The sequence below is a fragment of the Argentina anserina genome, chromosome 1, assembly GCF_933775445.1.
Source record: "Argentina anserina chromosome 1, drPotAnse1.1, whole genome shotgun sequence".
NCBI lineage: Eukaryota > Viridiplantae > Streptophyta > Magnoliopsida > Rosales > Rosaceae > Argentina > Argentina anserina.
This window is the reverse complement of record NC_065872.1, coordinates 3,918,462-3,944,540: the sequence shown is the minus strand read 5'-3', so window position 1 is coordinate 3,944,540 and position 26,079 is coordinate 3,918,462. Positions and strand designations below refer to the sequence as shown.

At 38.1% G+C, this 26,079-nt stretch overlaps 6 protein-coding genes and 1 pseudogene across 7 annotated transcripts; 6 read left to right on the top strand and 1 right to left on the bottom strand.

Moving 5' to 3' along the window:
* The first annotated feature begins 354 nt into the window (after positions 1-354).
* LOC126794492 (protein FIP1-like) lies at positions 355-4,073 on the top strand. Its single transcript, XM_050521228.1, has 13 exons — positions 355-477; positions 563-759; positions 873-922; positions 1,277-1,343; positions 1,553-1,625; positions 1,874-1,929; positions 2,203-2,299; positions 2,531-2,615; positions 2,697-2,759; positions 2,933-2,992; positions 3,199-3,291; positions 3,437-3,499; positions 3,601-4,073. The coding sequence occupies exons 1-13, from the start codon at positions 416-418 to the stop codon at positions 3,709-3,711; spliced, it is 1,077 nt and encodes a 358-aa protein (XP_050377185.1). The 5' UTR covers positions 355-415; the 3' UTR covers positions 3,712-4,073.
* Positions 4,074-6,678: 2,605 nt separating this feature from the next.
* On the top strand, positions 6,679-7,578 carry LOC126794019 (PI-PLC X domain-containing protein At5g67130-like; annotated as a pseudogene).
* A 239-nt stretch (positions 7,579-7,817) lies between these two features.
* On the bottom strand, positions 7,818-12,555 carry LOC126794441 (uncharacterized). The gene is made up of 15 exons (XM_050521162.1): positions 12,203-12,555; positions 11,863-12,096; positions 11,644-11,768; positions 11,303-11,519; positions 10,991-11,116; positions 10,634-10,890; positions 10,397-10,504; positions 10,141-10,282; positions 9,863-10,028; positions 9,453-9,610; positions 8,928-9,251; positions 8,701-8,775; positions 8,532-8,601; positions 8,250-8,407; positions 7,818-8,158 (listed from the first exon to the last, which is right to left on the bottom strand). The coding sequence occupies exons 1-15, from the start codon at positions 12,482-12,484 to the stop codon at positions 8,009-8,011; spliced, it is 2,592 nt and encodes an 863-aa protein (XP_050377119.1). The 5' UTR covers positions 12,485-12,555; the 3' UTR covers positions 7,818-8,008.
* A 2,610-nt stretch (positions 12,556-15,165) lies between these two features.
* LOC126787717 (protein OXIDATIVE STRESS 3 LIKE 1-like) lies at positions 15,166-17,750 on the top strand. The gene is made up of 2 exons (XM_050513619.1): positions 15,166-15,758; positions 17,060-17,750. Exons 1-2 carry the CDS (start codon positions 15,472-15,474, stop codon positions 17,526-17,528), a joined length of 756 nt encoding a protein of 251 aa, XP_050369576.1. The 5' UTR covers positions 15,166-15,471; the 3' UTR covers positions 17,529-17,750.
* A 938-nt stretch (positions 17,751-18,688) lies between these two features.
* LOC126793999 (uncharacterized) lies at positions 18,689-19,789 on the top strand. Its single transcript, XM_050520647.1, has 2 exons — positions 18,689-18,773; positions 18,909-19,789. Exons 1-2 carry the CDS (start codon positions 18,689-18,691, stop codon positions 19,787-19,789), a joined length of 966 nt encoding a protein of 321 aa, XP_050376604.1.
* Positions 19,790-22,761: 2,972 nt separating this feature from the next.
* LOC126791309 (uncharacterized) lies at positions 22,762-24,962 on the top strand. 2 transcript variants are annotated; one of them, XM_050517757.1, is made up of 5 exons: positions 22,762-22,988; positions 23,594-23,746; positions 23,961-24,136; positions 24,418-24,565; positions 24,745-24,962. In XM_050517757.1, the coding sequence occupies exons 1-5, from the start codon at positions 22,863-22,865 to the stop codon at positions 24,760-24,762; spliced, it is 621 nt and encodes a 206-aa protein (XP_050373714.1). In that variant the 5' UTR covers positions 22,762-22,862; the 3' UTR covers positions 24,763-24,962. The 2 variants fall into 2 exon arrangements, with proteins under 2 accessions (XP_050373714.1, XP_050373706.1); XM_050517749.1 differs by having other exon boundaries at positions 24,742-24,962.
* A 119-nt stretch (positions 24,963-25,081) lies between these two features.
* LOC126791325 (uncharacterized) lies at positions 25,082-26,034 on the top strand. Its single transcript, XM_050517766.1, has one exon. It carries the CDS (start codon positions 25,240-25,242, stop codon positions 25,861-25,863), a length of 624 nt encoding a protein of 207 aa, XP_050373723.1. The 5' UTR covers positions 25,082-25,239; the 3' UTR covers positions 25,864-26,034.
* The last annotated feature ends 45 nt before the right edge of the window (positions 26,035-26,079 follow it).

Below are 26,079 nucleotides of genomic sequence, written 5' to 3'. Positions count from 1 at the left end.
TGTCACTATGGTTAGTATTGACATCAAGCTTCAATGCTTCATGATGTACCAGAATGACTTGGAAACCAACAAAAGAAACAAGACAATCACAATCACTTGCGCCATAGAGAAACTTGATGATCAAGTATCTATATGAACTTGGTACACAACAAGCATTTGGTGCAAAATCTTCAAAACCTTTCAAAGGACTGAAAGAGTAAATATGAAAAACGAGAAGGACCATATAACAAACGGCAGTTTACCACTCCACCCTTCACAAAACAAAAACAAAAACAAAAACAAAACAAGCTCCGTCTCTCTGTCACTGAACTCCTCAACCTTGAAGACTCAAACGTTGCTGACAGATCACAAGCCCAACTCCCCACTACTAGTTCTGAGATTCCCAATTCCGATTCCGATTCCAGATTGGATACAAATGTCAACGGAGCGGGAGAGGCACGCTTCGCTGCCCTCAACCTCACCAGAAGACGATGCACTGTAAGTCACTCCACCTCTACCAATCTTCCCCAATCCCTCAAAATCCCAATGTTGCTCTGTTTCTGCTAACCCAATTCCAATTCAGATTCCTTGACATAATGCACGAGGCTCCCTTATTCGGCCACCGCAAGTCTCGAAGCCTCGTCGGAAGTGTCGTCTACTTGATCTTGCTCGCCGGCTACGCCGCTGTCGCCGTCGCTTCGCCGTGGATATTCAAACCCATTCACGTTTTCATACCCCAATTGCTTTGCAGCTGCAACGTTCTTCTTCTAATCCTCACAGGTTTCCTAAAGCTTGCAACTTTTTTTTGTTGATGTGGGACTGTGAAATTTTGTAGCTTTGAGCTGATTTCACGTCAAAGTTTCAATCTTTGATGCTGTGGTTGAATTTTGCAGGCATCTTTCAGCAGTATTTGGTGTACCAGGTGCAGAAAATACGGTTACAGGTAACGGTTTAGTTCTGTTACTAGTGTGGGAGCAACATTGTACAGAAACGTATTCAGGAATAGTTCATAGTACTTGAGAATTGGAATCGCTCTTTGAATTGGAACTTTTTGAGTTTTTCGTTTTGATTGTGTTTGTGACTTCGTGTATCAAGACTGCAATTTAGCAAGTTCATGTGTTGGTGGGTTAGGCAGATACTGCATAGTCAGGGAGGGAGTGATTCTTATGATTGAATTTGATATCTGTTTCTATTCTTGTTGATTAGTAGTTTACTAGTGTTTGGATGCTGATTTTGTTTAGTTTGTAAGGTCCGAGTTACATGATTTGATGGCCAGGAGATGCATATTGTTTTGTAGGGGTATTATAGCTTCAGCCAGAAGTTGAAGCATATTGTTCGCCTACCTTTCGCAGCTACTGCATATGGTATGTGTTCTGCCTTTTGAGCTACTTCTTTATACTTCTCACCATTTCATAAGTGTAGAGCTGGTTCCCTTTTTATCATTGCAAATGCTAGAAAAGAATAATAAAAAAACCATGCAGTTTTTAGTAATCTGTGATCATCATTACCTGGCAATTCTTTTCTTGTCATTGTTGTGAATGGTTCTGGTTCTGAAAACTTGCTTGAATGTTAGGAACTGCAACAATGTTACTCGTCATGGTCTGGAGACCCCACATCAGTTTCCTTTCGCTCCCAGCAATATTGAGGTATACAAGTCACCATTCTACTATAAATCTGAGCGTATTACTTCTTTATCACAATCTGTTTCTCATATCCCTTTTCAAAAACTTATATAATATGTGGCTAAAATTTGAGCTAGTTTCCCTGTAAATCCTGTCTGTTCCATATCTATTGATAATTTTAGTATGATGTAGACCTTTGTACAAGTCTATTATGAAATTTAGTTTTGTGAACTGGTACATGGCTGAATATTGCTTATTCATAATATTTTCAGGGTTATTATGGTAATTGAAGCAATATGTGCCGGATCTTTTATGAGTCTATATATTGGTGAGTTTATTTTTAATTTAAATTATGAAACTTGGAAAACTGTCGCATTAGTTAGTAAAACAACTTTCTTGGTTGTTAGAGACTCGTACAGTCATCTGGTCTTATTAGAGACTTGAGAACTGCTCAATGGCATTCAGTTAAACTATAAATCTCAAGGATGAGAAAAAAATATGAATAGTGCATGTAATCCATAGACCAAGCATGCTTGCACAGAGAGGATATGCTCTTATCTGATGGAGTTTAAATCTCATTTTATTGCTTTTTTGTTTCCAGGTTATGTCTATCAGTACAACTCATTAAATTCCCAGCCTGATGTCTTAAAGTCATTATATTCTCCTCTTCAACCCTCAAGTTCTTTGGAAGGTTTGAGGTAATTATACTTACTGTCTTGTGATGCCACACAATCTTGCTTCCTACCTTTCTTTTCCTGTTGCAATCCATCACTATAATTTCATATAGTTCATTTCAAAATGTATGTTCCTTAGTTTATTTTACAGGACATTGCTATAGATGCATCCTAATGAAAGAACTTGCATTTTGCTTCATGTGTACTAATTCTTCGTTTAAACTGATGCAATGTCTGGGCTGATTAAACTGATAGGTATCATGATGCTGATCGACTCTCCGATCAACAAATGGCTCTGTTGCAATATCAACGTGAAAACCTTCATTTTTTGAGTGAAGAGGTACTTCTGAAAATGTTTAATTACATGTTAATGTTCTAACATGCCATACTGTAACATATACCTAACATGTGCTTAGTGTAGATCCTTCGCTTGCAAGAGTGCTTAAGTAAATACGAACGGACTAGTGATGGTAGCACACCTCAGGTAATAGATTACTACTAGTGTGTCTAGTGCTGACCAGAGTTATGCTTTTTTTGATGATATACTTAATGGTTCTCTAATTGGAGTACAAGATGTGGAATATATGTGGACATTTATCTTGTTACTCGAACTCTTATTTAAATGGCTAGAATAATGTTTACTTGGTCATTTTGCAGGTTGATCTTGCTCATCTATTGGCAGCGCGTGATCAGGAATTACGGACGGTTTCTGCTGAGGTAATATTTTTCAAAATACAAAGTTGTGTTTCCTTTTTAGTCTGTGAAGAATAAAAGGTTGTTCTATTCTATTCAGTCAGTCATTCAGCCTGTATATTCTGACTGAACTGTTTCAATTCTTCGTTTCCTGTTTTCTTCTACTGCCACTATCGTACGTTGCATTTTCAACTTTAAGAGCTTAGTCTAGAGATTTGTTTACATTGTAGATGAACCAACTTCAGTCCGAGCTACGGCTTGCTCGTTCTTTGATAGCTGAGAGGGAAACTGAAATCCAGCAAGTCCGAACAACCAACAATCAGGTTTATACAATACTAGAAATTTTGTTTCAATTTGTCTGAGAATGTTTTGCAATTCAATCACGTATGTTTAGTTCTCTGTACCCTCATATTCCTATATTGTCCAAGTTGTTTTTCATTTTCTTATCCTTGACTCATTCTTAAACAGTACGTGGAGGAGAATGAAAGATTGAGAGCAATTTTAGGAGAATGGAGTACACGAGCAGCAAAGGTATTGTTATCTCGACTCCATTGTATGTGAAATATCTAATTCGTCATTGTACGTATGTACGATGTTTGCTAACATAAATTTTGTGATTTGGGATATTAAAGCTTGAACGGGCATTAGAATCTGAGCGGATGTCCAATCTTGAATTGCAAAAGAAGATCCCAACTCTCAGAAGCCAATCACAATCACCACTGTCAGCTGAACAAACCAAGTAGGCGTGGATAATTGTAATTCTCTTGTATTTTTTTACTTTTTGTGCTTAGAAAACAAAATGTAGGAAGAAAGATGGTAAAGAGGTGTTACTAGTGTATATAACAGTTTGTTAGGATGACTAGGGAAGTTTCTTTAATGTGTCTTCCGGTGGGATCAACGTCAACCCTTAGCCTAAGCCATTACTCCAGCCAAAGCCCATCAACAAAGCATCTTCCGCTGCACCTGCACCCAGCTTATATCCAGTCTGCATATGTCCTTCATTTCAGTAGTTGTTATTTTGTTAAGTTACTGCAAGGCATTTTGCCATATATATTGTAAGCTCCAGCTCTTTTGAGCCATCGATCAATGAAAGAACTTCAGTATTTGCTTAGCTTTTATTCTCTCTGTAGTTGTAGCCTATTATCTTCCTTGTAATCTAAGTCTCCAGCCTAGCTCGTTTTAATCTCAAGTCTCTGTTATGTTAAGTCATGGGTAACAAAAGTGAAGGCTAGGATAAGAAGAGACTTGTAATAGACTGCTAAGTAATGGAGAACAGAAGACCTGTGCTTTCAACACAATTACATCAACAATGGTGAGATCTTAACTTATGAATGTTCGTGTTTCTCGAGTGAATATGATTTAGTCTTGTGAAGTAGATGAAATAGCACATATTATAGCAAGTTCATAGATAGACTCCTATTATTACAACTCTGACACCGTAATTTAAATGAAGGTCTCCCTTTATTCCATACTCATCGTACTTTGTCTCAGACACACAAATCGGATTTCCTTCAACAATAAGAACACCACAATGACAGCAGCTCAGGCTGCTCAGAACAAGTTTACATTTTGGACTGAAACTAGTCCCTCTGAATGAACAAGCTTCATGAGACTATAGTTTGTGCTGAGCTGAGCTGTGTTGATCGATAGAAGAAGCTTACCGAAACTTAATTATCTGGGTATAAGACTTGTAGGAGTGGAATGTCATAGCCTTCGGATAAGTGTAGGATAAAAGGTTTCCATTGATGGCATGTCAGCATGTCTCTCATCTGCGAGTTCATTGACCAAGTTGAGAGGTATAGAGTACACTCAGTACAGACAGCATCTTCATCACAATATTTTGAAACCCCAACTCTCTATCCGCAGCCACAAGGCCACCGGATACTAGACAAAATCCGAAGAAATAATTTGCAGGTGCAGAAGAATGTGCAGCCTTTTGCTCAATAGAACTGTATGCAAGAATCGTGTTTCATTCTGCTAATTCTATTGAAGCTGTTCTCAAGGCAAAATTCACCATCAACAAAAATTGATGATCAGTTCAGAAGAAATATATATGGGTATATATTGATGGAAACTCCTGAAGCAAAAGATGATACACATTTTGCTCCTTCATTAGTCATTACCCCAAGTCCTCAACAAGTTATGAAAGTTATTCAATGCACGGGTCATCTTGGCTGTTCAAATCAACACGTGGATGTATTTGTAGGTTGCCTGAGATCAAACGCCATTTCAATATAAGAGTCGCGCGTGAGGGTGAGGCTGTAAATTAACCCCATCCATAGCTGCATCTGGGGTTCAGATGCATTTATAGTTACATCAACTCAAAATTCTGAGATTAGAATCAAATGAGAAGAGGAGATACAAAGAGGTGATCGAAGTCTTGCACAGTAATTAAGATGAGAACCAAAAAGTGAACACCATGATCATAATTATTTCAATTTTCTCTCTGCAAGCAGTGCAAGCAGTTCCATGTGTTCTTGAGGGATGCTTGCCATAACAGCATCAAGCCCACATTTCTAGAAGAAGATTAACCTGAAAGAATTTAGATATGATTCATTGGAACTCAAGGTCATGAAAAATTGACGGTATCATTATTAGTCTACTAAACCTAATATATGAAAAATAAGCACCTTCTCCTTGCCATAGAAATGAAAGAATATATCAGGCGATTTGTGCATGCCTGCCAAGGTCTTGAGTGTATCCCTCATCAAATAAGAAGAGTATTCTCCTGTATGATAACTGCTATACATTATACTTTCTTTATCAAATGTACAAACCATATGCATGGAAAGTTAATTTCAGTAATTTTACTTTCTGAGAGACAGAAAACACTAACCTAGTTTATCAAACATTGTTGAGATGACTTCAAATACAAAGTGCTGGATAAGCAACTTTTTAAAAGTAGCACACAAATTTTCAATTAGAGTTGGCTCAGACCGGCTTCCATTATCCATGTTTGCATTCATCATAGTACGTTCAACTCCCTGTTTAATCAAGCCTTCATCAATATACGCAATGAGACACTCTAAAGCCTTTCCTGCGTGAATGACATCCTGTGATTCTTCACTGTTCGAGTAGAACTGTCAAATGAAAAAAAGAAATAGGTCACAAGCTAAGACAATACCGTATCTAATGTACTTGGAGTTGTATTATATGCAATAAAGTTAGTTAAGAGCAGAGTTGAGGAAAAACTAGAGTCCTTACCAATGATTGCATCAAAGACAATAGAAGTCTAATTTTGCAGAGTTCCTTATTCAGGGAATGGATTTTCGGCACTCCCAAGGTGAGCAAGCCGGCTATAGTTTCCGTGATGTACTTGGTCTTGTGTTGGGAGACAGATACACATATTGAGCATATCAGATCGAGCAACAACTGGAGAGGAAACATTTGGTAATGCTGGATCGAGGAAAAGTCTGTGGAGATCCTCTGTGATGAGACTTGTAAGATTGGTATGATGCAGTTCTAAAACCTCTCTACAGTAGACGAGTGCGGCAGTTCTGTCCTCACGCATCGAATACTTGTTCATCAACAAGTACATGATTCTTTTACTTGCGTGCACCAACAGCACCGGATCAGCTGCTTCAAAGCTTTGCAGTGTATTACGGACACACAACCGTGCGTGTTCTCTTGATTACCTGATTGGAAACACACATTGTTCCAATTCTACTGAATTGTCAAGACTACTAGAAGATTAGTTCAATTATTTCTGAATGAATGAAGTGAATTTATACCTTGTAAGCATCCATGGTGCCGTTGGCGTCGCGGAGCAAGAAGCGGAAGGTTTCAGAAAGTTGAGACCAGTTGCAGTTGCGGTTGCCGCCGTGGGTGACGGTAGTGAGCAACTGAGCAATGCAGTCAATTCCGGCGAAGGCGACATCATTGACAACCCGGAGAGCTGGGACTATGGAATTGCAGACCATAGTGAGATTGTTGACGAGAAATGCGGCCGGGACATTGGGGATGACATTCGACAGGATTAAAAAGTGGCCCTGGAGCACCTCGGCGGTGATCAGCTCCAAAGATTGTGACGATCATGATTGAAGACTAGGTAACATCACCAAAGGGCTTGACCAGAGTGTTTGATGCTGCTGGCTTAGAAAATTCTGGTTCCCAGTTTCAGGAATGCCGAAAAACGGTGGGGACTGGCCGACAGTTGCTGATATGATAAAAAACAACCAGCGTTTGCTAGTCTTCACTTCCAAGCAAACAAAGAGGCTGACGAAGGCATTGCTTACCGGTGGAGTTACATGGTAGAAAACCGGTATGGTGATGGTGGCTGGAAAGGCGGATCGTGTCCAAACCGTGAAGAATCATCAGCCATGAACACAACGAGGTCATTACTCCTAGTGAACTATTTCCTTGGTCTCCCATGCCTAGGGGGAACATGCGGAGAAAATACAAATCAAGTGCTTACTGTTGTTAATACTTGTTACAAAGCGGCCGGTGAAAGATGGCCTAACTTCATTGCCGGCGATTATCAGATAGTATACGGCAACGGCGCTCCGAAAGCTGTAGATGTGGTAAGCGGACGGTCAGTTTGCGGGTGTGAAAGCATCACGGACTGCAGGGCAAATGTGAGCTACGGAACATGCCCACAAGAAGAGTGGTAGAGAAAACTCAGAAAAGAGTGGTAGCAGCATTCGTCACTCTTAAAAGAGGACTACACCTAGCACTGATTATTGGGGTTCCTCTTTTGATCCTCACAATTACTAGCATTCTTGGCATTCTTGTGATCTTTCTTTTGAGGAAGAGTAAGATCTCTGGTGGTATATTGATCTTACATACGGCTAAATCTATTTTTCTACAATTGTTTTACATTGCTTCGTCAGAAAGCTGATATTCGATGAGATAACTGGCAAAACATTTCAATACTTCTCAGATTCTCAGAATACATAATGTACCAGCACACACTACCTATGTAGAAGCTCAATTCTGTTTAAAAACTTCTCATTGTACAAGCCTGGCAATATATGCCTTGATGATGACGTACAATTGCCCCCATGCAGTTTTCGCAATACTGCTATTGCTCTATAGCTCCACTTACAATGGACTAACATGAGTGGTTTCATTCAAAAAAAGGCAACCAAAGACATAGTTATAAAAGTCACGAGCTTTAACTACTTCCCCGCCTGCAACTATTGCCTCCATATCATATTTGCATGCTCTCGTACAGTCGGGACAGTAAGTTACCTAAAAAACAGACAATAAATCCTCAGTTTGCAGAAGCCTACTTTGGATTGATAAATACGGAGAAGGATAAGAAATTTCAGGTTATACAAACCTCCAGTAACTTTGGCTGGAAAGAAGTATCAAGCATGACATCCACACCATACATGGCCCTCGACATTGGACTGTGCATCTCAGGGTGCACTTTTGCAGCCGCCTCAAAGACCGATCGTATCATTTTTTTTACTCTAGAGTGAATATCTGACCATTTAACTACAACAAACACAAGAATAAAGATAAGGGTTCACTCAAGCACACTTAGCACATCAAAAATTGTGGAACATTTTTTTACTTTGCTCTCCCCCAAGTAATGATATAACAAGACAGGTGATCATACCATGATGCTCCTGTTCAAACTCTCTTACAAATTCTGATGTATTCATGTGGTTTAGTGTACCTCGATAGTTCTGAAATACACAGTACAGTGATTATGAAGCAAGATAAACCATATATATCACTTCAAAGCGCATGATCTTTTAATCAAGAACATCGTTTCTGAGGCATACCATAACCGTAAAGTGCGTCTCATACTCAAAAAAACTGTGCTTGTCTAGAGAATACTGGTTGTTTGCCATTCTAACCTGAAATTGAATCATAATAAATATTTTAATAGAGGTATCTCAGATAGACACTAAAAAAAGTTAAATTCGCAGATAAACACTACTTGGAAAAATAGGCACATTCATATGAATGGCATTCAGGAAGAATCTACTCAGTTTTGCAGTGTGCATACCCAGAAAGTGTCTGAAAGGAATATTTCCATAGGGTTCAAACTCCGTAGTAAAACAATGTAGCGGATATCAAATTTTCTCCCTTTGAACAAGGCTGGGCGCTCAATATACTTCTGGCATATTTTTGGTCCAGTCTCCATGAGCCGAATAATAGCACATAAATTATCAGTGACAGTTGTATCTATAGTTCGTGCCATGTTCCAAGGTTTCAGGATCCACAGGTTGTTAAGGCCATCTCTTTTCCGTACACAGTACTCACCAATAAGCTGGGATAGATGAGTTTCCAGATTATAGGTTGGCTGCATCCACTCGGGAGATCCAAGTGCCTGTCAATGGGGGATAAAATTTTAAATTATGAGTATGCACTAAGGGGTCGGGTGAGAAGAGTCTTTGTTTTGATCTTCAGTAAACTATTTTAACCAGCAGGATTATAAAAGTTAAAAGTTAAGTTCCTAATTGATCAACGTGGTCAACTGAGTTAGTATTTACACTAGAATTTGAATGCAATTTGATACTGATTTGCCAACCTTCTGGACAGTATCTGCCAAATGATGTTTCATGACAATACAAGCCTCAAAAGGAAACTGGTTTACGAACTGATTTTCTGTTATTCCCGCAGCTTTCTTCATATCCTCATCCACTTGGTCCCCTGCCCATATAATTTCTGCATCCTTCGGATCAGGTGCTGTAAGCACCACCCACAGATAAAGAACTGTCAGATAATATAACTTCAAACATATAGAGAACACATTCTGAAATAGTGCTTTATGAAGTATATAGCCAAGGAGTTACTTTTTAATTCAGAAACCAGAGTAGATACAGTGAATAATATGTCACAGATAGAGTAAATACACAGATGCATGTCACAGTATACGTTATAGAAAAATCAAGCAGGAACAAAAGCATTAAGCAACAAAACTTGAACCGCAATACATACTGAATACAAACTCTGGACGTGTCAAAAGTTCTTCAACTTGAGGTATATCAGAGAACACACGTAAAGGGCGTTTTTCAGAATGAATCAATCTTTTGGTTGGACATAATTCCACTGGAGGAGCAGTAAAACTTTTTGCACGCAAGTTTTGCCGGTGCTTCTCATATTCCTGCAGAAAAAAAATAGATATGAACTAATCTCAAGGCTTTCAAAAAGCCAAAATCTAAACCTCATAAATCTTAGCTTTGACCCAAACACAAAGTTTGCATAGGTAACCATACTCGAATAAAATACTTCTCTGGTGTATGGAACCAAGCTGTAAGTCTGGCAGACCGTTGCTTGTCCTCCCCAATACCAAAAAGATAATCGCGAGTGCATTCATAACCTTTCGCAACATTCTTGATTGGCCATAATATGCAAAAACTGAACATATATAATTCAATATTTAGTTGAAAGAAAAACTAAATAAACAGAAGATGAGTAATATATGGCTCTTCAGAAAACAGATGCATATATGAGCATAGAGAAAGTGAGAACCTCACAGCTGATGCTAATGTCCCCTCTGGCATAAAAAGAAAAGGAGATACTCTGAAATTTGGCTCATCACTGTGCCTCAAAGCTGAACCTAGCTCATCCATCACGTACCTACCAGGAAGTCCAAAACAAAGCATCATCAGCTTAAAGCCTTAAAGTACCAATATGATTTTTTGCATGTACAATCCAAACAAGATATATAACTGTACAAATTTAAAAAAAAAAAAATAGAACACATACAATACAGAGGTCTCGTCTATCTTCTCATCGTCCGCAAGCCTATATGTCATTAAATATTGCCACATTGTATTTATAACACGATCGGCAAGAGGCTCATCAGCAGTCCACTCAGGGAGACGTGACTGAAGCGCTGAGTCGACCACATGCTTTTGAGTTTCAAATATCTTGGATGCATCAACACCATTCAGTAACGAGAGATTAGGAAGAGATTCAAGAATTTCTAGAGCACTTTCTCCAAGAGGGCCCGGAATATCCACCTATCCAACAAACAAGTTTACACTCTCAATATCCTAAACTTCATTGTAAAAATGAAACACCCAGCAAAAAAGAAAACGTTGTACTAGATTACAAAATTACCTCCAGAGACTGTAATGAAGGAAAACTCCGCAGTACATATAAGAAGTCAGCACGTGTGGTCTCTTCTAATGGATTTCCACGAAGATTCAAGTATGAAAGAGACGGCAACTGAAAAGGGGTAAATGCCTAAAGAACAAAAGGAGCACATATCAATAAAATGCTACTAGATGAGTTACTGACCAATTCTGTACGTATGAAAATCTGTATCTAAAAATCAAGGATTGGTATCATGAATACATCGCCAAGTAGAACATCATACTTAGTCAGCACAAGATAGTAAAACCAACAAAAAGCTACAGAAAATGGTCAAACCTTATTGATTAAATTCTGAATACATCTATCTGAAAGATCAAGATCTGTGACTTGCTGCAATGGACGGTCAGGAAGATCAATGCTGCCCGGATTTTCCTTGTCAAACACTCCTCCACAAAACCCCAGTGCCCACTCACCAAAATTGGCTGTAAACTTTGAGTTATAGATTTCAAGATTCGGCAATTCTCGAACAATCGTATTCTCCAATCCATTGCCACTAGAATTTCAAAAAAAAAGAAAAAAAAGAACAAAACAAAACCTATCAATAAAAATGTACTTGCTTAAAGCAAGAAAGTACAAACTCTTCAAATATAAGCAAAAAAAGCCAAACACACACATACGGGTTTTCTACAACCGGGTTGTTGTTCAGCCAAAGCGCTCTTAGGTTCCTCAATTTGCTAACTTCCTCAACAACAACCTCCAAATTGTCAATCTTATTCCCACACAAGGACAATGCAACCAAACCCTGAAAATCAAACACACTAAGAGCCTCAATAACCAAGGAACATATTTTTCGACATAATACTAATTGGGTTCATAGATCATTACAAATCACTTACAGGGCACTTAGCACACAAGTCCAAAGACAACAGTGTTTCATTGTCAATGCCAAGTTCTTCAAGCTCCAACCACTTAACATCCCCACTAGCTTCACTAATCTCACTATCCAATACCTCCAAAACGCTGCGTTTTGCATCATCCTCACTCGAAACTTGATTCTCTTCAGAACTCAAATCAATATCCACACACATTATGCTCGCCATTCTCTCAGCCAATCCCGGAACTTCCCTCAACTATATAAAGATCGAAACTTTTTCAGCAAATGATAATAAAAATTGAAACTTTATATAAATGGGGAAACCAAACAGGGTCCTAGGAATTCGGGGACAGAGACAGAACCTGTTTGGGAGCTTCGGAGAGGCGGAATGTCCAGGCGTGGTCGACGAGGAAGACGTCGGAGTTTTGGGGCATGTGGTCGGAGGTGAGGACGAGGCGGCGCTGACGGCCGTCCTCGGTGGGCTCGATTTGGAAGTGGGACCCGCCGTCGAAGTTGTCGGAGAGAAGCTTCTGGAAGAGCTGGCGGTGGAGGGACTGTGGCAGTCCCGAGGCTGCTAGGAGCAAGCCGTGAACTTTGACGAAGTCCTCGTAGGTTTTGATTCTGTTCGCAGGAGCCGAAGACATTGTAACTGTGGGACTGAGGTAAGAGGTTTCACTGTGTCCGACTGCGAGTGTTTTTGGCGGCTGAGAGAGATAGGGAGGAGAAGTACTCGAGAGGACCTGTATGTTTGGGTTTGGACCTTGTTATGTTTGAAGATCCATTGGATTATCACCCGGAAAAGATCCGACTCAAAGATCCGAAGACACTCCCCCTCTTTTTATTTTCATTTTTGATACGAATGGTCTACTTGATATATCAAAGAACATATAAAGGAATATTGAAGCTTAATCCGTTTATGATCTTATAATTTCGGTTACGTCATTATTATTATATAATTCAATTTGAGTCGAAAAGTGAAAAGTAGATTTTGATTACTCGTCTCTTTTTATTTTCACTACCCTATAAGTGGTATTGTTGTACACTTGCATCATCATACAACACAAGGCCATCTGGTTTTGTTCACGTTTTTTATTTACAAAAAAAAAACTCCTCTAGTCTAGTTGCTTATATACATTTTATTATCTTGAATTAATTATAAAAACAGACATATATATTATTTTTTAGGACAAATTATAAAATAGTATCATTTTCTATCATAAATTATTAAAAAAATCATCATTTATTTCATAATTATAAAAAGATTATCTCAATTGATTAGAAAGTATAAAATAGTCAATAAAGTTGGAATAAAATTAAAAAATAGTCACTTTTAAAATATTTTTTGAACAATTTTACCATTTCTTCTTCATCTTCATATTCTTTTTCTTTTTTCTTCTAATTTCGGCCATAATTTTATCGTATGACGATGGATTTGAGAGTGATTGGTACTAATGGAAATATCTCTCTTCTCTATTTCATTTGATACACTATCATACCCACTTTGAACCGGTAATTGTACAAGGCACAACAACCCTCACAGAAGGTTGTCGTCATCGATGGCGGTGCTTCAAGCAATTCAGGCGAATCCAGAGTTCAAAATTCCCTAATTTTAGTTATTTTCTTCATTATGAGTATACTCGTACTAATATCTTTTGAATTTTAACATAATTTCGCATATTCAGATATTTCCTCTCAGCATGTCACACCCGCATTCACATTACATATCACAGTCGATGTCACATATGCCGTCACACCCGCTGTCACACTACCTGTCACATTAACTGTCACACCCCTTATCACACTCACTGTCACACCCTCTGTCATACATGTTGTCACACTTACTGTCCCACTACCTGTCACAACCCTTGTCACATTACCTATCACACCTTCAGCCACACATGTTGTCACAACTATTGTCACACTCCCTATCACATCTGCTGTCACACTACCTATCACACTGTTTTATGTGAAGGAACGGGTCGCGAGCTTGATCAATTAGGAGGCGAGGTCTTGGAGTTGACGACGACGAAGGTCCAATGAGGTCTCATAGTCGAGGACGGCGAGATTTGGCTCGATAAATGCAAAGCTGGTTATTAGTTTCAATGGCAGATTTCATAAATTGAGTGAAGTTAATGGGCACCAGTTTAACAAATTAATGTGTGATTTTTTTTTTATAATTTTCAAATCTTACTCAATTTTCTTATAAATACATATATTGTGACTTTTTTTTTATAAGAAGCCAATTCTTTTTATTGGAAGAAATACTAGCCTCCTCAAGGACTAAGTTGCCGACGCGATATCCTATATTCTATACTAGGCCAACATGTTGGCGATCACAACATGTGTGAAATTGCGAGGTGCCATCATCTCTTACGTCCCTCTAAAATATATTATTTAATCTAACATGCAATGTACCTACCAAGCAATTTGGGTACTGCAAATGTGTTCAAATAACCATAGCCAAGATATTTCTCCCTTTCTCATGAATCGAGCACTATTATAATACCTAGAAGCTCAAATTTCATGCTTCTTGCTTTGCCGGTGTATGTGTTGCACAAAAGATTGCACAAGTGTACTCTCAGAGGGAGCACAAGTGGCTCAATCCCATGGTTTTTACAAAGACAGTGGTATCTTAGAAACCAAAACTTGGATAGGAAATGGTAACAACATACGGTTATGGATTAGTATACGTATACCAAACTTCATTCCATTCTAGTACAACAACACAATCTATACGGCTATGGATTACTACTATACGTACTCAGAACTCATTTTAATATGTTGCACTTGAAGCTAGGTCATCAGATACTTCTCCTACAGCAAATTAATATCCAAAGAGATGGTAGATATTATGGTATGGAAACCATGTTCTTTTCCAACCCGCAAATAAACATATGCATCAATCAATGTGCTCCCACCTCGATCTGAATATGATATCACACCAGAAAAAGGAAGGAACACAAATATGATAAACCTGGCTGGGACCCCGTTATCCTTTTTTCCTTATTAGGTAGGGCAAAAGAGACCCTAAACTTCTGAGGTTGCCCAAGAGTAAAGGGCAAAGATTCATCATTATCCAGATCACAGTGCCAAGGAAAACATCCCCATCAGTCCATCACAGTTTACATTCATAGTCAACAAAATCCTTGTACAACCTCGGAAACAAACCACAGCATTCCCTGAGGCCATCCCACACACAATCCCAGCACCCCAAAAATTTTGGGATAAAATAAGTAGAAACCAGATAACTTAGTTTACCATCCTCACAGCCATACTAGAATATTATAAGCTCTCTTTCAATCAGGATAAGGCTTAGCCTCCCCAATTTTATTCTCTTTTAACCTTTTTTGAGTTTCTTCTTTTCTCTCATCTCTTTGCTTATTATACTCAAAGTCCCTGAATTCGATTCGGATAAAACTTCAAGTCTCCAACCCATGTGGGTCGTCTTCTTCTTCTCCACCAGCTATTAATACCCAATTCCTCTCATTTTGCCCATCTCTGTTGATTTTCAATCCGAAGTTTCAATCTTTCAATCAAAGCTCTCAGCTTTTGAGACCATCTCTGTTGTTTTTCCAATCCAAAGTTTCAGTTTTTATATCAAAGCTCTCAACTTTGAAGCAAAACCCACATCATGTCTATTGCTCTGGACAGAAATGGGAATAGTGGGAATGGTATGATCCAACGTTCCGGGAGGTTCATCCCTGGGATGCCTTGTATGTCGATCTACGACACTAAAGGGTATGATCGGGATCTTCGTTTGGAGTTGGAGGAGGACTCTAGCAGCTCAAGGTCGTCGTCGGTTGGTAATAACAGTGATGAGTCTAATGGATCATCAGATGGCGAGGAGGCTGAGGTTCAGAGCTCGTTTAAAGGGCCTTTGGACACCATGGACCAGCTCGAGGAGGTTTTGCCTGTCAAGTGAGTTAGTTATTACTTTGTTCTTAGTTGGTTTTTGATTCAATTTGGAGTTTGATTGCTTGGTGTTGTTGGTTTACTGAATTAGTGAATTGGGTTTTGGGATTCGAGTTGAAAGTTTGATGCTTTATTGATATTTCTTAGTTTGCTATAGGTTCGTCTTAGATAACGACCTGGTGTAATGATTTTCCAATGTATACTGAAAACCGCAAATGAAATTTGAAACAAATTAGGAAGGAAGTAGCTACTGGCTAGTATTGGTTGGAGTAATAGTTTGATGCTTGCATATGACTAGTTCTAATTGAATAAAGACTTGGACTTTGTGGATTATTAGCTGGTGTGTTTCTTTGTTAAGCACTCAATATGTACAGCGTTGCACAAACCCCAAATTGATTCCTTTGTATTAGATATAGGAATAGTTAGCTCACAACTTTATACAGAACTTTGGATTTGCTTGTAAATGCTTTGGTTACTCTGCTTGAAACTTAAAAATATGAGAAGAATCTTCTATGCTTGAGTCTTCTGGATACGGTTTTTATTGTTGTGCTGTGAAAAGTCCAAAGGGAAGTTGATCAAAGCACGTTGTTGTTTCTGTCTATTTTTCATTTGGTTTTTTTGTTTTGTTTTTGTTTCGACTTTTGTCTCTTCTTTATGCTTTGTTTCTGGTGTCTTACAATCATCCAGTGATGGTAACATGTTTAAGTTTAACTCTTCTAGTTGTTCAGTCTCCTCAGCAATCATACATAGCTTGTCGAATAACTATAGAGGGTATAAAGAAATGAAGGCGATGCTTTCATTATATGCTGGTTTGTTCTTATACTCTGTAAGCTCTTGTGTCAAATTGTCAAGGTTGTATTTTGGATGTGCTTGAAGTCTATCCACAAAGCACCTGGATTGTGTTATCGCACTCATCCTTTTCTTGTGAAAGAGAGGTGCAAACCGTGCAATAGTGGTCCTGTAGGTACTAATATCTAGTTAAATTCAAGTTTTAAAATTATTTTTGGGAGATTGAGACTTATGTGAATTGATGATGTTAAGGAAAGAGAGCAATAAATAAAGTTACAAACATTTCTGTAAAATTCTGAAGGAAGTCAGTTCACACAAATATTCAGTTGAGGAGATCTCTACTTGTAGGGGCTAAATTCTAAATTCTTCAGATAAGTTTTGAGATCACAAAGTACAAGCTTCAAGTTTGAAAAACATATAAAGTTATTAAACAAGTGATTGGAAAAAAAACACATATCTTATGCTGTCATAATTCATGCATTCGGTCTCTTATAGTGTTACATATTGTCTCATTTCAGGAGAGGAATATCCAAGTTCTACAATGGTAAATCAAAGTCCTTCACGAGCCTAGCAGATGCGTCATCTGTTTCTACTGTTAAGGAGCTTGCAAAGCCGGTCAATCCTTACAACAAAAAGCGTAAGAATCTGAATTTCCGGGATTTGAAGAATAACGGCTGTGGCATAAGGAGGTCAGCTAGCTCTAGTCGAGGCATCTATTTTGCTGGGGAGACTCTTAGCGGCTCCAACAGTGGGGATGATTCCAAATCAAATTCACCATCACCCTTTTCTTGTCGGCCTCCTTTACATCCCCATCTTAAGAGATCACCAGGTAACGGATCATCAGATTCTTCTCCGCCATCTCCTCCTGAACGAAGTGCTCCTTGGCGATCTTTCTCACTCTCTGATCTACAATGTGCCGCCACTCCAACGCCTAATATTACTGGCTTTGAAATTTGTAGTGGGGACATGGGCAACAATCCGCATTGACAATTTAGCTTCATGTTTCATTTTCCTGATTCTGGAAGAATGCTGGTGTAAGTTATAGTTTCATTTGAATCTGCAGACCATATCCAGTTATCCTGAAAATTTAATCAGTGTTTCCACATGTAGGCTTTAGTTGCTATGTAATGATCTGAATGACTAATGATGCTATGTATTATACAGAAGAATCAAATTTTATGTTTCTTGTTCCAAATTTTGGAACCATGCCCTCCTGTACCAAGCATACCTGTGTTTGTATCAAGATCATCAAAAGGTCCACTGCACTCATCAACCTTAATCGTGCGCAGCAATGCTCCCTGGTTAAGTGGTGATTAGTCTTTCATAAACTATGACACACTTCAGACCCCTGCTCCCTGGTGATTAGTCTTTCATAAGCTTTCATAAACGATGATAAACTTCAGATCCCTAATATGAGCATGCGTTAGATTAAAAACTCGACTTGCAACCCATGACATACTTCAGACCCCTGCTCCCTGGTGATTAGTCTTTCATAAGCTTTCATAAACGATGATAAACTTCAGATCCCTAATATGAGCATGCGTTAGATTAAAAACTCGACTTGCAACCCATTTTTTTGTAGAGCTCTGTTATTCACTACTACATTGTTGCAACTTGGTTTTCTGAATGTGCGTTATTTTCTAACTCCATTGTTGCAACCTTGGTTTCTGAAAATGCGTTATTTCCTTGCTGCATTTGGGAAGGATCAAACCTATTACACGGCTAAACCTTGTTTCTGCCCCATAAACAGGAAACCTCTCTATTTCATGAGATAGTGGTTTTTATAAATAAATCTGCTCCGGAGGAAGCAGACAATGGACTTGAACTAATTTTGCAGTGTTTAAGGGTAGGTGCATGCGGGAAATGATAAACTCCGGTTTTGACCAAAGAGATAAAAAGCAATTAAACGGACTAAAATGTCAGACACTCGGACTCAACAATGGCACCGTGAGATTATCTCAAATGCCAAATATACAATTCTCAAAAACGAGTTGAAGGATTAGTGACACCAGGCCTAAAGTTGCCATGCAAAGATGCCTCTCAACACATTTATTTTGTGTTTGCCATTAATGACTTCTTGCTTAAAGTCATATTTTATACCAACAAAACCATCCAATTTAGCAAAACAAATCGAGAAGAAAACCATAATGACAGTAGCTCAGCATCAGTTTACAGTTTTGGACGGACCCTATTCCCTTTACATGAACCTGCAGGCTACATTGGAAGACAAAAGTCCCTATTGTTGCTGGTGTGACCAGGCCTCATAGTTCATAGACAACAAAAACAAGTAGAGGTCTCTTTCCCAATTCAAGTGCGTTTTTCTTCTTTGTTTCTCTTTTATTCAGCTGTTTGTGAATTCTTGTGCAGGTTCTAGTACAACTAATTGCTGCAACGTTATGGCTCCAAACTCGGTACCATTTAGTATGACGAGACATGAGGTGTACCTATTTTATGCAATGGACAGAGAGCTCTACACTATTCTGGCCATCCTTCTGTTCCGTGATCCGGTGGAGTCTATGAAGGTTATGGCCTTCTGGCTCTGGCTGGAGACGTTGGGGTTTCCAAATGTCGTTAAGAGGATCGTGACTTTGCCTCTCATCTTGATCAATGAACTAGCAGATGAGACAGTAACATGCCTCAATGCCATCAATGGAACCCTTTTCTCGTACTTGTCCCAAAGCCATGACATTCCTCTCCTACAAATCTTGATGGACAAAGGTGTTTCGATTCAATTCTTCTATGAACACCGCATTACTGTTGCCAATGGCATCGCTGATGTAGGCAGGGATGTGTGTGTCCAAGCTTTAAGTGACATCATGGCACATGCCATTGGAAGAAACACTGCTTATCAAAACTCAATAGCAGCAAATCAAAGCCAGGTGCTGCCATCACCTAGCAATGTTCGCCAACAGACACCGCCGGCGGGAAGAGACGAGGTGGTGCCACCACAGGAGAGGACCATGTTTGTCACATTCTCTAAAGGGTACCCGGTTCAGGAGTATGAGGTGATACAGTTCTTTACTAGTGTTTATGGAGATTGCATTGAGTCTGTGAAGATGCAGGAAGTGCAGCCTTTTGAGCAAGCATTGTATGCAAGAATTGTGTTCTATTCTGCCAATACTGTTGAAGCCATACTCAGTGGTATGAACAAGGCTAAGTTCACCATTAATGGGAAGCATGTCTGGGTGAGAAAATTTGTGGCAAGACACACAAGGCCTGCTTTGGCTCCAGCCATGACATGGCCTTAGAACCTTTGATCATGGTTTGTAAACTGTGTGGGTCTTTGTATGGTGGCCTTCTGTTAAAATAAGTGAGAATTTAGATCGGAACTCTCATGGTGTTCATAGTTTGTGTACGTACGCAGCTCATGTTCATAGTTTCTATAGGTTGTGGTTTGTTCCCTGTGAGAATCTTTGTATGGTGTATTGTGTTAATGGAATAAGATTCACGACTTAAGTGGCTTATATAAATTGTGTCTCTAAATTTTGGGAAAATAGTGATATTTCTGGCAATTAGTACCGATAAGACATAATGCAATGTACATCTATCGATAGTTGCAAAGTAATTGTAGTTTGTTCTCGCTAACATATAAGATTATAAGATTCACAACTCAAGTTGCTGGCAATTAGTATTTGATCGATGAAAATATGCAACCTACAAGAAAATGAGAAATATATCGCTCGTGACTGATTGGTTCAAATCATGTCACAAATTCAAAATCTTAAAAGAAATTTGACATAAGAATTGATGCGCCGCCAAAATTGATGTTCGTTCACTTCATGTTGTAAACATTACTATTGACATCTATATATAGAGATAAGAAGATGTAAAACACGAGTCAATGTGCTGAATGTTTGTGAATAAATCTACCAAAAGTAGTTCTGGTTATCAATTATTGTGTATTTGTGCTCATTGTATTCAATTAGTACCGACAAGGCGGCAAAGATATGCAATATACAACGTTACAAGGTATCATTGATTGTTAATATTTAGTTATTATCATGTCACTTGTTCAACTGTTGGATAGAATTTTCATATACGTGACGATGTCTCTATGCGAAAACAATTAAGTAAACCTTCAAAATGAGAATCAGGTGATAAGTTATGTTGAATAAATATATGGAAAGTACTTATTGTTACAACAATTATGCTCATTTCACCTAGTTATTATGTATGTTATTTCGTAGTTCTTAAATATCCGAAATTCTATGTGTTATAGAATTCGATTGTAGTTCAAAAAATGTACAAACATCCATATGTCATAGGCTTTCACAATGCCAATTCGTTGCTTCTGCATATTGTATCAGCAGATATACAAATAATTATTTTGGAGGTTAACTACCTACTTTATCTCGTTCATTGATCTTAAGATGAGAGCAGTGATATTTCATAATCTTATTGGTATGGAAATGCTACATTTGAGTTCATTAGCTGCTATCCCAACTCTTCTCGAAGTCTTAAGAAACATTATATCTTCCAGTTTACAGTTTACTAATGATGAGTTTGGGATTTGTTTTGTACAAATAATTGTAGTCCAAGACTCCTATAAGTGACACCCTTTTAAACATTTTAATGGATGACCAACTTTATTCTATGGGGCTTGTTTGGGTCATCGAGTAACTTGTAAGGTCATAATATAGAGAAAGCTTGCAATTTCAATTTGGAGAAAGTTGATACCTTATCCGAGGAAGTGTAGAAACAAAGCTTTGCACTATCAAATCTCATTATACCACATAAATTGAAGCAAAATATCTATCTTTAAGTTTCAACACTTGCAACAATTTTCTAAGAATTGAAATAACTTCAGCTCTTCAAGTCATTTGACACGATTAATAAAAAAATTCACATTATAAAAACTTAAATAAAAAAAGATTAAATACTTGTGACACTTTATACTATAGGTGTAAAAACAGTTTTATCCTTCTACTTTCAAATTAATTTGTATATTTTTCAACTCTTATTTTTAACAGTTTTGTCTATTTCGTTAGTTGACCGTAAAAAAATTCTATTAAGCTGTTAAAATGTCTAGAATACCCCCAATTCAAATCAAATTTTTTTTCTTTTGCCTTTTTTATTTTCTCTTTTGGTTTTTATTTTTATTTTTCTTGTTTTTAAATTTAATTCATCATATGTGTTATCAAATATATATAATTGTAATCAACACAAATTATCAAATTAATTGTAAACAAGATAAGTATCTTGTACTGTTGTTGTCTAAGCTTTAGAATTACATTATTATTTATCACGTATCTTTCTTATCAGAGTATGAAGGCCCTTTATCTTATTCTATGCTCAGAGAATGACGATCTTGCTCCCTATCAAGTTATCTATAATTTTGCTGAACGCTTGCGAGAACTTGGAGCAGATGTAAAACAAGTAAAATGGAATGACTCTCCTCACTTATGTGTGCTTCAAAACTCAAACTTAAAGCGAATGATAGTGAATGCATGCTTGAAAACTTTATTACTAGTAATTAATTGCACTATGTTTCCAATTATAATATAATCATTGTCGTACGGCAAAAGATTTAGTTCCAAACATTAATTTTTAACTTTTTTTCTTCCTTTGGTCAGAGCACCCAAACTCATTGTTGGAAATTTTGTTAATTTGCTTGTGCAGTAAGAGGAGAATTAATGACAATTGTTTAACATCAAGTTGGAAATAAATAGTTTGAAACTATTTTTGCATCAAAGTATGGTTATGACAGTAGAAGTCTTTCTTGTCTTAGCATTGTAGAAAATAATCAAAATATGTTTGTAGAGCATCATAATATAAAGGAAGTTTCTAGATATTTTCTAAAAGAGAAAATAAAAAAGGCATAAGAAAAGAAAGAAAAAAAAATCTAATTTGAATTGGGGGTTTCTAGACATTTTAACGGCTTAACGGAATTTTTTGACGGTCAATTAACAGAATGGACAAAACTGTTAAAAAATAAGAGTTGAAGAATATACAAATTAAATTTAAAAATAGAAGGACAAAACCGTTTTTACACCTCAAGGAATTGCTCGAAGACCAAACAGGATTAGATAAAATAATTTTTCTAAAGATGATGAAACTAGAATCTTTTAAAAGAAGTCGACTTTTGAATTTTGATAGGATGGACAGTATCTGAAAGCTGAAATGGGCCGGTGAAGAAGACCCAAACGGACCATATATAAAAATATTTCCTAGATGTTCACAAACTAAAAACCATGACCCATTTGCCTAGCGTCATTTGGACATATCTTAAATTCCCAGAACTAGTTTAGCTTCACTCGGTTCTGCGTGTTATCAGAAACCTTTAACATAAGGAAGCTTCGTCCTTTCCAGTCCTGATTGTTAATGGATTCAAATGGTGAAGAACCCAGTTCGTGGGAAGAGCTTTACAGTATCAACTGGATACCATCAGAGTTGTTTCTCAAGTTCCGGAAAGAACTTCAGGGTTTAAGGGTCGGTCTCAATTTGGAGGTATATAACTTTTACGTCTTTCACGTTTTTCAATTGCGTCTGTTGTGCACCCAGTTCACCTGGGTTTGGAATTTCTTGAGAAAAAATGATCTATTCTGTGTTTGCTGTGTCTAATATGAATGCTTGCTTAAAGGGTTTACTCTTATTCTAGTTATGGCTTGCTGTTTCCATAAACCAGTTAGGCAATAGTGGCCCTTGTTTGTAAGTGGTGTTTGAATCAAGTATTGTTTGGAAACTAGATAGGTTCATTAGTGTAGGCCTACTGCAAATTCATTGTGCCTGTTGCAAAATTGTGGTGTTAGCCTGTTAGGATGGTACAGCTTTGTGTAATATGAAGATCAGTTGCTATAAAACCTCAGCTTAATTTTGGTTTGAGGGTGGTTCTTTTGAAGTGTCTATAATATGAAAGAAGAAAAGCTTGATTTCTAGCGATATTGTTTTGGATTACATGATTGTGGTTTTGGCAGAACGGTAGAGTTTTGGCTTGTTTACATTGACTGTTCGGCTTTGTAGTATTGATACAAGTCATCAAGTAGAAGTTGTTATATATTAGCTTCTGTATTTTATAGTTGACTTAGCATCTTTAAATATTGATGTCCTTCCAGTTCTATAATGCTCCAATCAATGAGTGTCAACCAAAGATTGTGTTCAAGCCGTTAGCTACTGATCGGAGGTGGAAGTTCATCTATGAACCTATCCGTCAAGATGTCCGTGTTCTTTCCAAGAAAATTCCTCTAACTAATTTTCTAAATCTTCAGGTTTGTAAGCTTTCACTCTGATCACTACTTCCCTGCATCATCTTAATATAATCCGGACCCTTTACAGCATCTCACGAATATTGCTTGACTCACCAACTTTAATAGGAGTTGATCAGTTACAGACTTACATTCTGCACTAATGCCTACATTCCTGTACCAAGCCCATATTTGTTATATTGTTGTAGTAACCATGCTACAAACTGTTTGAAAACAGGTTGGCATTGGCCATAATTTTCGAATGAATGCAACTGGATGGAAATGGAAGCTCACTACATGTTTTGGTGGAGATGGGATATCTCGGATTCGGAATAAGACATCACTTGGCGTGTGCCCTGGTGTAGATTTGCGTTTTGGGTGGAGGGCAGATTATGTGCTTCCAGAAGTTACTGGGTAAGTTCCTTTGCACACAAGAGTTTTTAGGGTGTAAGAGTTATGTGGTCATATATATGTCAATTCAATGTATCTCAATTAGATAGTTATATATAGGTCTTCTTTATTATATCCCTTTAGTGAGAAACATCAAGTCATTGATTAAATAAAAATTACACCTTTGTTGAATAATGTATTATCTTGTTGTTTCTTAGATTACATGCTGTTATTGTCTTGTTGCTCGTCAGCTGTTTATATTTGATGTTAATTGTGCTTCCTGGTTTGTATGTTGAAATGATTAGGGCTCTGGGCACTGGTGAAGCCTTGTTTAACATGAGCACAGGGAAATTAGAAGCATCACTGGATAGAGTTGAGGGCATTCTAACACACTATGATAAGGGCACTCTAACGTGCGATGACACAAATGATCTATACGACTATAAAGACCAGGTATAACTATTTCTGACTTTAACAACTTTAAACTTGGTGCTGAGATTTAATCTGATGATCGTGTACATGAAAACTACCAGGTTGAAAATCCAGTTTTTAAAATGTACTTATTTTGGAACTGTACAATACAACTTCTGTAGTTATTATTGATTTTGAGTACATGTATCTTTTTTCAGCAGGAGCCAGCAGAGGACTGAAACAGATGAACTACTCGTCTACTCATCACAGTGAGCACACCAATCTTAAAAAACAGCGTGATCTTTATTAAAATAGCACGCTACGAGCTTGTTAGTGTTTCTAATGATCATTCAACATGGGGTCATCGTATAAATGATGTTTAAATTTAAGCAGTTAAAAGTTTTTTTTCTAGTGTTTTCACCGTTTGTTTTCACAGTAACTGCGATTCCATTTTTTTAACCTTAACCTTATCAAAACGGCTAGGAAACTAATCTGATAATTACTGTGGCCCTTATAGAATTTAAAACCTGGAGGAGGGAACATAAGAACATTTCATATTTCGAGGACATATGTGGGTCATCAAAAACCTAGCCGTTGTGGACTCAAACTGCCGAATGCCACTGCCTCCTATATAGATCCAAAGTCTCCCCCATTCCGCTGAACAAATCATATACCACATTTCTGATTCTGAAGCATTTCAACTCGAAACCCAGAAGATGTCTTCCTCGAAATCCAATCTCAGGAGCTCTTGTTCTTTCCCTAATCTCCTCCTAGCATGCTTGAATTTCATCCTCTTCATTCTCTCTGCCACATCTCTAGTCCCCACTATCCTCCTCCGAATGCCCCCAACTTCGATGGGCATGGCATTCCTCATGATTTCGGGAATCTCACTTCTCTCTTCATTTGTAAGCTTCTACTCCCACCTCTGCTTCATAACCCACGTCTCCCTTCTCCTCGCATCCTTGGTCGGACAAATCCTTGGCATACTGGCTCTGTTTACCAAAGAGCGCTCTACCATTTCGACGCTCAAGTCCCCCAGGGACCCGAGAGAGGCCAAGCTCTTGGTGAGGTTGGAATGCGGGGTTTTGATGGCAATGCTGATGATGCAGATGGTGGTCTTGATGTTGAGCTGTGCAGTGCAGAGCTGCTGGGTTAGAGAGTATGAAGGATTGGAAGCCGAGAGACAGGCCATGACCAAGAAGAGGAGTCAGCGTATTGCCAAGGTTCAAGAGGAGTCCATGGCTAATGCTGAGAAGATTGCAGAGATCAAGGCTAAGGGGCTTGATGAGAAGATGAAGAACAAGTATGGACAGAGGGTGAAGCCTGAATTTGACGCCTGAGTTGTTGTTTCTGGTGGTCTTTAAGTATCACGTTAGTTGTGGCCATTGGGTTATGTTTGTGAATTGTGAAGTACAGCTTATGACTTGTGAGGGTTAAATTTCATGTATTTGAATGTTCCTGGTGCTCAATATTTGTTCAAGGAAAAGGAAATCTCATGCGATGGAGAATGATTACTCAATGTGATAATGCCCTTTTGCTCTTTACCCAACATCATA